We start from the raw sequence: 15501 nt of genomic DNA on the forward strand, positions 1-15501 counted from the left end.
GTAGCAGAATGGATTAAAAAAACACTATCCGTCTATATGCTGCCTACGAGAGACACACCTTAGACTTGGAGACACAAACAAACTAAAACTCAAAGATGGAAAAAAATACATCAAGCACACAACAGGCAAAAAAGAGCAGGTGTGGAGATATTAATTTCTGACAAAATAGACTTTAAAGTTAAATCCACCACAAAGGATAAGGAAGGCCACTAAATAATGATTAAAGGGAAAAGATACCACGAAGATATAACCATATTAAATATTTATGCACCCAAAGACAGGGCTGCAAGATACATAAAAGAAACTCTAACAGCATTGAAAGGTGAGATAGACAGCGCCAAAATTATAGTAGGAGACTTCAACACACCACTTTCGGTGAAGGACAGAACATCCAGAAAGAAGCTCAATAAAGACAAAGATGATCTAAATGCCACAATCAACTAACTTGACCTCATAGACATATACAGAACACTCCACCCAACAGCAGCCAAGTATACTTTCTTTTCTAGTGCACATGGAACATTCTCTAGAACAGACCATATATTAGGTCATAAAGCAAACCTTAGCAGAATCCAAAACATCGAAATATTACAAAGCATCTTCTCTGACCATAAGACCATAAAAGTAGAAATCAGTAACAGAAAAAGCAGGGAAAACAAATCAAACACTTGGAAACTGAACCATATCCTGCTCAAAAATGACTGGGTTATAGACGACATCAAGGATGGAATAAAGAAATTCACAGAATCCAATGAGAATGAAAACACTTCCTATCAGAACCTTTGGGACACAGCGAAAGCAGCGCTCAGAGGTCAATTTGTATCAATAAATGTACACATCCAAAAAGAAGAAAGGGCCAAAATCAAAGAATTATCTCTAAAACTTGAACAAAGAGAAAGAGAGCAACAAAAGAAAACTTTAGGCACCAGAAGAAAGAAATAATAAAAATCAGAGGAGAATTAAATGAAATGGAAAACAGATAAACAATGGAGAGAGTTAACAAGACCAAAAGCTGATTCTTTGAAAAAATTAACAAAATTGATAAACCATCGGCCATACTGACAACAGAAAAACCGAAGAGGGAGCAAATAACCTGAATAAGAAATGAGATAGGTGATATTACAACAGACCCAACTGAAATTAAAAGAATCAGATTCAATTACTATGAAAAACTGTACTCTATCAAATTTGGAAACCTAGAAGAAACGAATGAATTCCTAGAAACACACTACCTACCTAAACTAACACAGACAGAGGTTGTTGTTGCTGTTGTTCGGTGCTGTCGAGTTGGTTCTGACTCATAGAGACCTTATGCACAACAGAACGAAACATTGCCCGGCCCTGAGCCATCCTTACAATCGTTGCTATGGTTGAGCCCGTTGTTGCAGCCACTGTGTCAATCCACCTCGTTGAGGGTCTTCCTCTTTTCCGCTCATCCTAAACTTTGCCAAGCATGATGTCCTTCTCCAGGGACTGATCGCTCCTGACAACATGTCCAAAGTACATAAGACGCAGTCTCACCATCCTTGCTTCTAAGGAGCATCCTGGTTGTACTCTTCCAAGACAGATTTATTTGTTCTTCTGGCAGTCCATGGTATATTCAATATTCTTCGCCAAAACCACAATTCAAAGCCATCAATTCTTCTTCGGTTTTCCTTATTCATTGTCCAGCTTTCACATGCATATGAGGTGATTGAAAATACCATGGCTTGGGTCAGGCGCACCTTAGTCTTCAAGGTGACATCTTTGCTCTTCAACACTTTAAAGAGGTCCTTTGCAGCAGATTTGCCCAATGCAATGCGACTTTTGATTTCTTGACTGCTGCTTCCATGGCTGTTGATTGTGGATCCAAGTAAAATGAAATCCTTGACAACTTCACTCTTTTCTCCATTTATCATGATGGTGCTCATTGGTCCAGTTGTGAGGATTTTTTCTTTATGTTGAGGTGCAATCCATACTGAAGACTGTCGTCTTTGATCTTCATTAATAAGTGCTTCAAGTCCTCTTTGCTTTCAGCAAGCAAGGCTGTGTCATCTGCATAACGCAGGTTGTTAATGAGTCTTCTTCCAATCCTGATGCCCCGTTCTTCTTCATATAGTCCAGCTTCTTGGATTATTTGCTCAGCATACAGATTGAATAAAGGTATGGTGAAAGAATACAACCCTGGCGCACACCTTTCCTGAGTTTAAACCAATCAGTATCCCCTTGTTCTGTCCAAACAACTGCCTCTTGATCTATGTAAAGGTTCCTAATGAGCACAATTAAGTGTTCTAGAATTCCCATTCTTCCCAGTGTTATCCATAGTTTGCTATGAACCACACAGCCGAGTGCCTTTGCATAGTCAATAAAACACAGGTAAACATCCTGTTGGTATCCTCTGCTTTCAGCCAGGATCCATCTGACATCAACAATGATATTCCTGGTTCCACGTCCTCTTCTGAAACTGGCCTGAATTTCTGGCAGTTCCCTGTCGATATACGGCTGCAGCCATTTTTGAATGATCTTCAGCAAAATTTTGCTTGCGTGTGATATTAATGATATTGTGTGATAATTTCCACATTCGGTTGGATCACCTTTCTTGGGAATAGGCATAAATATGGATCTCTTCTAGTCAGTTGGCCAGGAAGCTGTCTTCCATATTTCTTGGCATAGACGAGGGAGCACCTCCAGCGCTGCATCTGTTTGTTGAAACATCTCAATTGATATTCCATCAATTCCTGGAGCCTTGTTTTTCACCAGTGCCTTCAGAGCAGCTTGGACTTCTTCCTTCAGTACCATCGGTTCCTGATCATATGCTACCTCTTGAAACGGTTGAACAACGACTAATTATTTTTGGTATAATGACTCTGTGTATTCCTTCCATCTTCTTTTGATGCTTCTCTTTTGGTTTTCCATTTCCAGCTCTTTGCAAATGTCATTACAATATTTTACTTTGTCTTCTCAAGACGCCCTTTGAAATCTTCTGTTCAGTTCTTTTACTTCATCAATTCTTCCTTTTGCTTTAGCTGCTCGACGTTCAAGAGCAAGTTTCAGAGTCTCCTCCGACATCCATCTTGGTCCTTTCTTTCTTTTCTGTCTTTTCAGTGACCTCTTGCTTTCTTCATGAATGATGTCCTTAATGTCATTCCACGACTCATCCGGGCTTTGGTCACCAGTGTTCAATGCATCAAATCTATTCTTCAGATGGTCTCTAAATTCAGATGGGATATACTCAAGGTCATATTTTGGCTCTCATGGACTTGCTCTGATTTTCTTCAGTTTCAGCTTGAACTTGCATATGAGCAATTGATAGTCTGTTCCATAGTTGGCCCCTGGCTTTGTTCTGACTGATGACATTGAGCTTTTCCATCGTCTCTTTCCACAGATGTAGTCAATTTGATTTCTGTGTGCTCCATCTGGCGAGATCCCCTATGTATAGTTCCTGTTTATGTTGGTGAAAGAAGGCATTTGCAATGAAAAAGTCGTTGGTCTTGCAAAATTCTATCATTCGATCTCTGACATTGTTTCTACTGCCAAGGCCATATTTTCCAACTACTGATCCTTCTTGTTTCCAACTTTCATATTTAAATCACCAGTAATTATCAATGCATTCTTATTGCATGTTCAATCAATTTCAGGCTGCAGCAGCTGATAAAAATCTTCTACATCTTCATCTTTGGCCCTAGTGGTTGGTGCATATATTTGAATAATAGTCGTATTAACTGGTCTTCCTTGTAGGCGTATGGATATCATCCTATCACTGACAGCATTGTACTTCAGGATAGATCTTGAAATGTTCTTTTTGACGATGAATACAACACCATTCCTCTTCGAGTTGTCATTCCCAGCATAGTAGGCTATATGATTGTCTGATTCAAAATGGCCAATACCAGTCCATTTCAGTTCACTAATGCCTAGGATATTGATGTTTACGCGTTCCATTTCATTTTTGACAATTTCTAATTTTCCTAGATGCACACTTTGTACATTCCAGGTTCCGATTATTAATGGATGTTTGCAGCTGTTTCTTCTCATTTTGAGTTGTGCCACATCAGCAAATGAAGGTCCTGAAAGCTTTACTCCACCCACGTCATTAAGGTTGACTCTACTTTGAGGAGGCATCTCTTCCTCAGTCATCTTTTGAGTGCCTTCCAACATGGGGGGGCTCATCTTCCAGCACTATATCAGACAAAGTTCCGCTGCTTTTCATACAGTTTTCACTGGCTAATACTTTTTAGAAGTAGACTGCTGGGTCCTTCTTCCTGGTCTGTCTTAGTCTGGAAGCTCAGCTGAAACCTGTCCTCCATGGGTGACCCTGCTGGTATCTGAATACTGGTGGCATAGCTTCCAGCATCACAGCAACACACAAGCCCCACAGTACGACAAACTGACAGACATGTGGGGAAAACAGAGGTAGAACAACTAAATAAACCCATAACAAAAGAAAAGATTGAAAAGGTACTCAAAAAACTCCCAACAAAAAAAAGCCCTGGCCTGGACGGCTTCACTGCAGAGTTCTACCAAACTTTCAGAGAAGAGTTAACACCACTACTACTAAAGGTATTTCATAGCATAGAAAAGGACGGAATACTCCCAAACTCATTCTATGAAGCCAGAGTATCCCTGATACCAAAACCAGGTAAAGACACCACAAAAAAAGAAAATTACAGACCTATATCCCTCATGAACTTAGATGCAAAAATCCTCAAGAAAACTCTAAAAAATAGAATTCAATAACATATCAAAAAAATAATTCACCATGACCAAGTGGGATCCATACCAGGTATGCAGGGATGGCTCAACATTAGAAAAACAATTAATGTAATCCCTCATATAAATAAAACAAAAGACAAGAATCACACGATCTTATCAATTGATGCAGAAAAGGCATTTGACAAAGTCCAACACCCATTCATGATAAAAACTCTCAGCAAAATAGGAATAGAATGAAAATTCCTCAACATAATAAAGGGCATTTATAAAAGCCAAAAGCCAACAACATCCTAAATGGAGAGAGTCTGAAAGCATTCCCCTTGAGATCGGAAACCAGAGAAGGATGCCCTTTACCATCACTCTTATTCAACATTCTGCTTGAGGTCCTAGCCAGAGCAATTAAAAAATTAGGCTAGATAAAGAAGTAAATGACATACAGATTGGTGAGGAAGAAGTAAAAGTACCTCTATTTGCAGATGACATGATCGTATACACAGAAAACCCTGAAGAATCCTCAAGAAAACTACTGAAACTAATAGACGTGTTCAGCAGAGTATCAGGATACAGAATAAACATACAAAAATCAGTTGGATTCCTCTACACCAACAAAAAGAACATTGAAGAGGAAATCACCAAATCAATACCATTTACAGTAGCCCCCAAGCCCCCAAGAAGATAAAATAGGTAGGAATAAATCTTACCAGAGACGTGAAAGACCTATACAAAGAAAACTACAAGACATTATTGCAAGAAATGAAAAGAGATCTATAAAAGTGGAAAAACATACCTTGCTCATGGAAGACTTAACATTGTAAAAATGTTTACTCTACCAAAAGTGATCTATAGATACAATGCAATTCTGACCCAAATTCCAACAACATTTTTAATGAGATGGAGAAACAAATCACCAACTTCACATGGAAGGAAAAGAGGCCCTGGATAAGTAAAGCATTACTGAAAAAGAAGAACAAAGTGGGAGGCCTCACTCTACCTGATTTTAGAACCTATTATACCACCACAGTAGTAAAAACACTCTGGTACTGGTACAACAACAGATACACAGACCAATGGAATAGAATTGAGAATCCAGACATAAATCCATCTATATATGAGCAGCTGATATTTGACAAAGACCCAAAGTCAGTCAAATGGGGAAAAGACAGTCTCTCTAACAAATGGTGCTGGCATAACTGGATATCCATCTGCAAAAAAATGAATCAAGACCAATACCTCATACCATGTATAAAAACTAACTCAAAATGGATCAAAGACCTAAATATAAAATCTAAAACGATAAAGATCATGGAAGAAAAAACAGGGACAACGCCAGGAGCCCTAATACATGGCATAAACAGTATATAAAACATTGCTAACAATGCAGAAAAGAAACCAGACAACTGTAAGCTCCAAAAAATCAAACATCTATGCTCATCCAAAGACTTCACCAAAAGAATAAAAAGATTACCTACAGACTGGGAAAAAGTTTTTAGCTATGACATTTCTGATCAGCGTCTGATCTCTAAAATTTACATGATACTGCAAAAACTCAACTACAAACGACAAATAACCCAATTTAAAAACAGACAAGGATATGAACAGGCACTTCACTAAAGAAGACATTCAGGCAGCTAACAGATACATGAGGAAATGCTCATGATCATTAGTTATTAGAAAAATGCAAATCAAAACTACAATGAGATTGCTGGCATTAATCCCAAAAAGGCTGGCATTAATTCAAAAAACACAAAATAATAAATGTTGGAAAGGTTGTGGAGAGACTGGAACACTTACACACTGCAGGTGGGAATGTAAAATGGTACAACCACTTTGGAAATCAATTTGGAGCTTCCTTTAAAAGCTAGAAATAGAACTACCATACGATCCAGCAATCCCACTCCTTGGATATATCCTAGAGAAATAAGAGCCATCACATGAATAGATATATGCACACCCATGTTCACTGCAGCACTGGTCACAATAGCAAAAAGATGGAAACAACCTAGGTGCCCATCAATGGATGAATGGATAAACAAATTATGGTATAGTTACACAATGGAATACTACACAATGATAAAGAGCAACAGTGAATCCTCGAAACATCTCATACTATGGGTGAATCTGGAAGGCATTATGCCGAGTGAAATTAATCAGTCGCAAAAGGACAAATATTTCATGAGACCACTATTATAAGAATTCAAGAGAAGGTTTAAACACAGAAGAAAACATTCTTTCATTGTTACCAGAGTGGGGAAGGAGGGAGGGGGTATTCACTAACTAGGCAGTAGACAAGAATTACCTCAGGTGAAGAGAAAGGCAACACATAATACAGGGGAAGTCAGCACAACTAAACCAAACCAAAAGCTATAAAGTTTCCTGAGTACAACCAAATACTTCAAAGGACAGAGTAGCAGGGGCGGGGGTCTGGGGACCATGGTTTCAGGGAACATCTAGATCAATTGGCATAACAAAGTTTATTAAGAAAATGTTCTGCATCCCACTTTGGTGAGTGGTGTCTGGGGTCTTAAACGCTAGCGAGCAGCCATCTAAGATGCATCAATTTGTCCCAACCCACCTGGAGTAAAGGAGAATGAAGAACATCAAAGACATAAGGAAAGTATTAGCCCAAGAAACAAAAGGTCCACATAAACCAGACGCTCCTTCATCTTAAGACCAGAAAAACTAGGTGTTGCTCGGCTACCACCAATGACTGCCCAGACAGGGAACACAGTAGAGGGTCCCTGTATGGGCAGGAAAAAAGTGGGGTGAGGAACTCAAATTCTAGTAAGAAAAACCAGACTTAATGGTCTGCACGAGATTGGAGGAACCCCAGAAGATAAGGCCCCCGGGCTCTCTGTTAACATAGAACTAAAACCATTCCAGAAGCCAACTCTTCAGACAAAGATTAGACTGGACATAAAATGATACTCGTGAATAGTGTGCTTCTTAGTTCAAGTAGATACATGAGACTAAATGGACAGCTCCTGCCAGGAGGTGAGATGAGAAGGCAGAAAGGGACAGGAATTGTTTGAATGGACATGGGAAAGTCTGGGTGGAAAGCAGGAGTGTGCAGAAATATTACAGGCATAGCAACTACGATCACAACAATCTGTGTATAAATTTCTGTATGAGAAACTAACTTGAGCTGAAAACTTTCACTTAAAGCACAATAAAGAAAAACTAAAAACGAAATGGAACACATAAACATCGATATTCTAGGCATTGGTGAGCTGCAATGGACTGGTATTGGCCATTATGAATCAGACAATTATATGGTCTACTATGCAAGGAACGACAAATTGAAGAGGAATGGCACTGCATTCATCATCAAAAAGAACATTTCAAGATCTACCCTGAAGTACATCGTTGTTAGTGATAGGATAATATCCACACACCTACAAGGAAGATGAGTTGATACAACTATTATTCAAATTTACACATTGAACACTAAGGCCAAACGTGAAGAAATTGAAGATATTTACCAACTTTTGCAGTCTGAAATTGATCAAGCATTCAATCAATATGTACTGATAATTACTGGTGATTAGAATGCAAAAGCTGGAAACAAAGAAGGATCCATAGTTAGAAAATATGGCCTTGGTGATCAGAAATGATACCAGAGATATCAGGGTAGAATTTTGCAAGACCAACGACTTCTTCATTGCAAATACCCTTTTTCAACAACATAAACGCTACTATACACATGGACTTCGCCAGATGGAATACACTAGAGTCAAATTGACTACATCTGTGGAAAAACATGATGGAAAAGCTCAATGTCATCAGTCAGAACGAGGCCAGGGGCCAACTATGGAACAGACTGTCAACTGCTCATATGCAAGTTCAAGTCGAAGCTGAAGAAAATTAGAACAAGCCCATGAAAGCCAAACTATGACCTTGAGTATATCCCACCTGAATTTAGAAACCATCTCAAGAATAGATTAGATGCACTGAACATAAGGACCGAAGTTGTGGAATGACATCAAGAACATACATGAAGAAAGCAAGAGGTCGTCAAAAAGACAACAAGGAAAGAAAGACCAAAATGGATGTCAGAAGAGACTCTGAAACTTGCTCTTGAACACAGAGTAGTTGGTAGTTAAAGCGAAAGGAAAAAATGATGAAGTCAAAGACCTGCACAGAAGATTTCAAAGGGCAGCTTGAGAAGACAAAGTAACGTATTATAATGAAATGTGCAAAGACCTGGAGATAGAAAACCAAAAGGGATGAACACACTCAGCATTTCTCAAGCTGAAAGAACTGAAGAAAAAATTCAAGCCGCAAGTTGCAATATTAAAGGTTTCTACAGGGAAAATATTAAACAACCCAGGAAGCATCAAAAGAAGATGGAAGGAATACACAGTCATTGTACCAAAAAAAATTGGTCGGCGTCCAGCCATTTCTGGAGGTAGCATATGATGAAGAATCGATAGTACTGAAGGAAGAAGTCCAAGCTGCACTGAAGGCATTGGCAACAAACAAGGCTCCAGGAACTGATGGAATACCTATTGAGATGTTTCAACAAATATCTCACTCATCTACGCCAAGAAATTTGGAAGACAGCTACCTGGCCAACTGACTGAAAGAGATCCATATTTGTACCCACTGGAAAAAAAGGAGATCCGACAGATCAGGAAATTATCAAACAATATCATTAATATCACACAAGTAAAATTTTGCTGGAGATCATTCAAAAGCAGTTGCAGCAGTACATCGACAGGGAAGTGCCAGAAGTTCAAGCCGGATTCAGAGGATGATGTGGAATCAGGGATGACATTGTTGATGTCAGATGGATCCTGGCTTAAAGCAGAGAATACTAGAAAGATGTTTACCTGTGTTTTATTGACTGTGCAAAGGCATTCAACTGTGTGGCTCATAACAAATTATGGATAACATTTCAAAGAATGAGAATTCCAGAACACTTAATTGTGCTCATGAGGAACCTGTACTTAGACTAAGAGGCAGTCATTTGAACAGAACAAGGGGGATAGTGCGTGGCTTAAAGTCAGGGAAGGTGTGCATCAAGGTTGCATCCTTTCACCATACTCATTCAATGTGTATGCTCAGCAAATAATCCAAGAAGCTGGACTATATGAAGAAAGGGGCATCAGCATTGGAGGAAGACTCATTAACAACCTGTGTTATTCAGGTGACACAACCTTGCTTGCTGAAAACGAAGAGGACTTGAAGAACTTACTGATGAAGATCAAAGACCACCACCTTCAATGTGGATTACACCTCGACATAAAGAAAACAAAAACCCACACACCTGGACCAATAAGCAACATCATGATAAATGGAGAAAATATTGAAGCTGCCAAGGATTTCATTTTGCTTGAATCTGCAATCCATGCTCATGGAAGCAGCAGTCAAGAAATCAGACTACACACCGAATCAGGCAAATCTTCAACAAGAGATCTCTTTAAAGTGTTGAAAAGCAAAGATATCACTTTAAGGACAAAGGTGCGCCTGGCACAAGCCATGATGTTTTCAACCGCCTCATAGCATACAAAAGCTGTACAAAGAATAAGGAAGACCAAAGAAAAACTGATGCCTTTGAATTATGGTGTTGGTGAAGAATATTGAACATGCCATGGACCGCCAGAAAAAGGAACAAATGTCTTGGAAGAAGTACAGCCAGAATGCTCATTAGAGGTGAGGATGGCAAGACTTTGTCTCACATACTTTGGACATGTTATCGGAGGGACCAGTCCCTGAAGAAGGACATTATGTTTGGTAAAATAGAGGGTCAGTGAAAAAGAGAGAGACCTTCAACGAGATGGATTGACCCAGTGGTTGCAACAATGGGCTCAAACATAGCAAAGAATGTGGGGATGGCGCAGGACCCGGCAGTGTTTAGTTCTGTTGTACTTAGGGTTGCTATAAGTCAGGATCTACTCAATGGCACCTAACAACAACAACATTCAGTTCTGATATACATTTTCAGGGTCATTCAGTTGTGTTTTCTAATTTCAGTCATTATTTCATTTTTGACTATGACTTATTCAGAAGCTTTCCTTCTTGAAAGTATAGGTGGCACTGTTAGTGTTTTTCCCATCCTCCTCAGTAGCTTGACTACCTCCATCCATCTGTCCAGGCCTCGTGCTTTCACTTGCAGCAGCTCTTGCTCCGAGGGTTCCCACAGAGGCTTTTTTCCTTTTTGTACTTTAGATGAGGGTTTACAGAACAAATTAGTTCCTCATTAAACAATTAATACACATACTGTTTTGTGACATTGGTTGCCAACCCCACGACATGTCAACACTTTCCCTTTCTAGACCTTGGGTTCCCTGTTACCAGCTTTCCTGTCCCCTCCTGCCTTCTTGTCCTTGCCCCTAGGCTGGTGTGCTCATTTATTCTTCTTTTGTTTTATGGGCCTGTCTAACCTTTGGCTAAATAGTGAACCTCAAGAGTGACTTCGGCACTGAGTTAAAAGGGTATCCAGGGTCCATACTTTTGGGGCTTTTCCAGTCTCTGTCACACCAGTAAGTTTAGTCTTTTGTGTGTGTGTGTGTGTGAGCTAGAATTATGTTCTACATTATTCTCCAGCTCTGTACAGGAACTTCTATGGTGATCCTTGTCAGAGCAGTTGGTGGTGGTAGCCAGGCACCATCTAGTTGTGCTGTACTCAGTCTGGTGGAGGCTGTGGTAGTGTGGTCCATTAGTCCTTTGGGCTAATCTTTCTCTTGTGTCTTTGGTTTTCTTCATTCTCCCTTGCTCCAGACGGAGTGGGACCAGTGGAGTATCTTAGATGGCCACTCACAAGCTTTTAAGACTTCAGGCACTACTCCCCAAAGTAGAATGTATAAGTGCCAGCTTGATGATATACCTTGTGGGATGGAGCACTGTCCTTCCAGACAAGCCAAAGGGTAATATACGGCACTGGGTGCCCTGTAATAGAAGGCGTGGATCCAGAAAAAACAGGGCAGAACTAGGAGTGGCCTTAGAGACCCAGAGGGACTATGTGTCCACCAGCCCCACAACTTTAAAAAAAGGGTTGGTAAATCTGGAGGTCCTGGTTCCAGGGGTGGGGATGCTTCCAAGAGGGAACACAAAAGCATGGCTGGCGCCTGGTCATTTTTTGGCTCCTCACTCCAGAAGATCAGCAAATAAGATAAAGTGTCACCAGACTGGCCAAGTACTTGATCAGGATTATTTCGAAGGCAGAGCCGCTACTACATTAAGGGACAGGGAGTAGGCTATCTGGAAACCTGGGGATCACTGGGACATTTCTCAGTTCTCCTGGAACCAGTCTAAACTGGACTCTTACAGCAACTACAGCCGACAAGGCATGGCAAGGAAGGGCTTCGATCCACAGGAATGCAGGCTGGCTCACCTTACCAAGTGGCAACCAGAGCAGCAAAAACGCTGGTCAGGGCCCAGAAACTAGAAAGGGTGTAGAGCCTCATACCAGTGCAGCTGCAGAGCTCTGGTTCCTCCTACAAGCCCTGCTCTGGCAAGTCTTCTAAGAGATGGTCACCAGCCCCACCCTGAAGAGTCCTTGAAGTGAGGCATGAGTTAGCTGGGTGAGGCCCAGGGGGCACGACAGGCAGTCCTACACCCCAGCTGGTCCAATGCCATTCCCACGCGCAGCAGCACCCACTGTTCTAGGACCACTGCCTCCTTTTCAGCCCCTAGGTGTAGCCCTTGACACAGGGCAAACGGGGGAGAGGACTGCACAGCCCCTCCCCCATAGGGACAGCTGACTGAATTGGTCCGAGGGACTATGCTGGTGCCGCCACTGCTGGTCCTCCTCCTCCTAAGCCCATGTCCCTGCTCCCTTGGTTGCTTTCCTGGGAACACTTTTTAGTAAACAACTTCTACACCAACCCTCATGTCCACATCTGCACCTAGAGACTTCTAAGACCAACTGCATAAGGTTTTTCTGCTGTGGATTTCTACTGAGCATGTTGTGCTCCAAGAACATTCTCTTCATGACTCAGATTCTGTGAACTTTTTTGAGATTAGTTTATACCCTAGACTCGGTCAGTTCTCCGAAATAATCCACGTACACTTCATAAGAATGAATATCTCCAATTTTGGGGCTGTGTCATATACAAACCAAACCAAACCAAACCCACTGCTGTTGAGTTGATTCTGACTCATAGCGACCCTACAGGACAGAGTAGGACTGCTCCATAGGGTTTCCAAGGAGCGCCTGGTGGATTTGAACTGCCAACCTTTTGCTTAGCAGTCAAACTTTTAACCACTATGCCACCAGGGTTTCCATGTTTTTTACATATATATATATATGTATATATAAAGTAAGCCTGCTATTTTATAATTTTCTAAATTTTGCTGTATTTAGTGTATATGTTTTTTTATGGCAGACTATCTGGGAACTTTTTTTTATATCTGGGAACCACTTTCTTATCTAAGAACAGTTGTGACACAACACCACACCCCCAAACTCTGCCTCTGAAGAGGAGCCCCATCTGTCTAAGGGCTCCTCAGACCCTCAGTCCAGAGAGGAGGAGGAAAACCCTAGCCAGGCCTAGACCACCCAAGGGAGTGCCCTCCAGAAGAAAACCACTTTTGGTCACTGTAGGGGGGCAGGAAACACTACTTACCGCAATCTCTGTTACTAAAATATCAGTAATACTTCCCAACACAGTGACAAAGTCGAAGACGTTCCAGGCATCTCTGAAATAGTTCTAGAGAGAAAGCAAGGTAGTTAGTGCTGGCGCTGGTGAGCATGTTGCACAAGAGACACTGGCAGAGGCCCCTGATCAGGAAAAAAAAAAAAACCCCATTGCCATTGAGTCAATTGCAACTCATAGCTATACTATAGGACAGAGTAGAACCGTCCCACAGAGTTTCCAAGGAGCACCTGGTGGATTCGAACTGATGACCTTTTGGTTAGCAGCCGTAGCACTTAACCACTACACCACCAGGGTTTCCTGATCAGGAAAGGGGTGGGAATTAGACTCTCAATGTGGGCCAGATAGGAGAACTCAGGACAGAGACAGCAGACCCCTAGCCAGGGGCAAGCCATCATGGGGCCTGGGTGGACACAGAACTGAGGACCACAGGGTTCAGAGAGGAAAGGCTGGCATGCTGGCCCTTGGGAACTGGGCTGGGGGCACAGAAGTTGGGCAGCCCCTTCCCCGGGGCCCCTGCATGTCTTGGTGCTCTGAGGCTTGGGGAATTCCCAGCTACAGACTGTGCTCCATGGCCTTTCCTGCAGAGGGGGAACCAGACCGCCACCATACGGTACAGAAGCAGCAAAGCCACTTACCAACACCCCAAAGGCGATGATCTTCAGCACACACTCCATGGAGAACATGGACGTGAACACTATGTTCAGGCACTTCAGCATCAACTCATACTCATAGGGTGCGGCGTAAAACTGCCAGGGGAGGAGCCTGTTGCTGTGGGCTCAACCACCCCACAATGACCCACCCAGAACCACCAGTGGGGGAGACAAAACCACAAGCCTCCCAGGCTGGTGATGCCCACCTTGCTCTCCCCCTCTGCTCTCCTAGAACCTTCTCCTTGTCCCAACCCACAGACATCAAACAGAGGGTCTCGGCTCTAGAAGCTGACTCCGCCTGGCTGCAGCCCATCTGGAAACCCCAATGCCCACCAGCCAGCCCGCACCTTCATCATCAACACGGCGGTGTTGAGGGCAATCATGGCCATGATGAAGTACTCGAAGGGTGGGGACACCACGAACGTCCACGTCTTATACTGGAATGACTGCTTGTTTTGAGGCATGTACCGAGTCAGGGGCTTGGCACTGATGACGAAGTCAATGCAGGCCCTCTGCACAGAGGGAAGGGCTGTGAACTCGGGGCCCAACGGGAGGGACTATACAGAGCATACCCCCAGCCCTCTGTGCAGGCATGGGCAGCCAGGTGTGGTTGCTCGCTGGGGAGGAGGGGTCCCTGTCTCATGCTGGCAGCGAGTGGCCAGAACTGACCCAATGAGAGGGGCTCGCATGTGGAAGGAACACCCAGCACCCCTCCCCTCACTCAACAGAGGACCATGCAACGCAGGAGAGGGTGTATACCTCATTCTTCTCCAGGCTGCACTCGGACATCACCTTGTCCCCCTGCTCCTGGAAGGTGATGATGATCAAGGCCACAAAAATGTTGACGAAAAAGAAGGGAAAGACCACAAAGTAGACCACATAGAAGATGGACAGCTCCATGCGGTACCCAGGGCTCGGGCCCTGCTCCTCGTATGTGGCATCCACGGAGTGTTTCAGTACCCTGGGCCAGGAGCAGACAGCCAAGCGTTGGGCACCCACAAAAGACACACCCTAAGACTCAAGGCCACATCACAGGAAGGGGCTAAGGACCTGCTTCTGCACCTGAGCCAGGGATGGTGGGAGACAGGGATGGGGCTCGGGGCTTGGCCATATTGTGGGCTGTGCTCCAGAGTCTCCCGGAGGTGGGCTAGAGCTTCCTTATGGTGCTTGTCCTCAGGGTGGCTGGGGGCTCTCCAAAGGGGATAGCCTTGGGGCCCTGAGATCTCACCACCAGAAGGGGAAGGCCAAAGAGGCCCAGCAACTCAGCCCTGCACTGCTCAGTGAAACTCACCTGCTGTTCATGCCTAGGTCACCTGCTCATACCCAAGTCACTTGTTCAGCCCACTTTGCCCACTCATACCCAGCTCACCTGATCAGCCCAGCTCACCTTCTTATACTCAGCTCACCTGATCACACCCAGCTCACCTGCTCACATACCGCTTACCTGCTCATGCCTAGCTCACCTGCTCACATCTAGCTCACCTGCTCAGCCCAGCACACCTGCACACACCCAGGTCATCTGCTCACCTGCTTCCAGAGCCACAGGCCTGGGCCAGGAG

The 15501-nt window shown here is 43.1% G+C and overlaps 1 protein-coding gene across 1 annotated transcript in view; it reads right to left on the reverse strand.

Moving 5' to 3' along the window:
• The window catches only part of CACNA1B (calcium voltage-gated channel subunit alpha1 B), a 310032-nt gene that overhangs the window by 57516 nt on the left and 237015 nt on the right, over positions 1-15501 (reverse strand). The window contains exons 28-31 of the mRNA XM_049896435.1: positions 14702-14903; positions 14290-14454; positions 13928-14038; positions 13260-13343 (exon numbers count right to left, since the gene is read on the reverse strand). Of these exons, the coding sequence (XP_049752392.1) occupies positions 13260-13343; positions 13928-14038; positions 14290-14454; positions 14702-14903 (562 nt within the window). The remainder of the gene's footprint in view (positions 1-13259; positions 13344-13927; positions 14039-14289; positions 14455-14701; positions 14904-15501) is intronic.

This window comes from Elephas maximus, chromosome 9 (assembly GCF_024166365.1).
Source record: "Elephas maximus indicus isolate mEleMax1 chromosome 9, mEleMax1 primary haplotype, whole genome shotgun sequence".
Lineage (NCBI taxonomy): Eukaryota > Metazoa > Chordata > Mammalia > Proboscidea > Elephantidae > Elephas > Elephas maximus.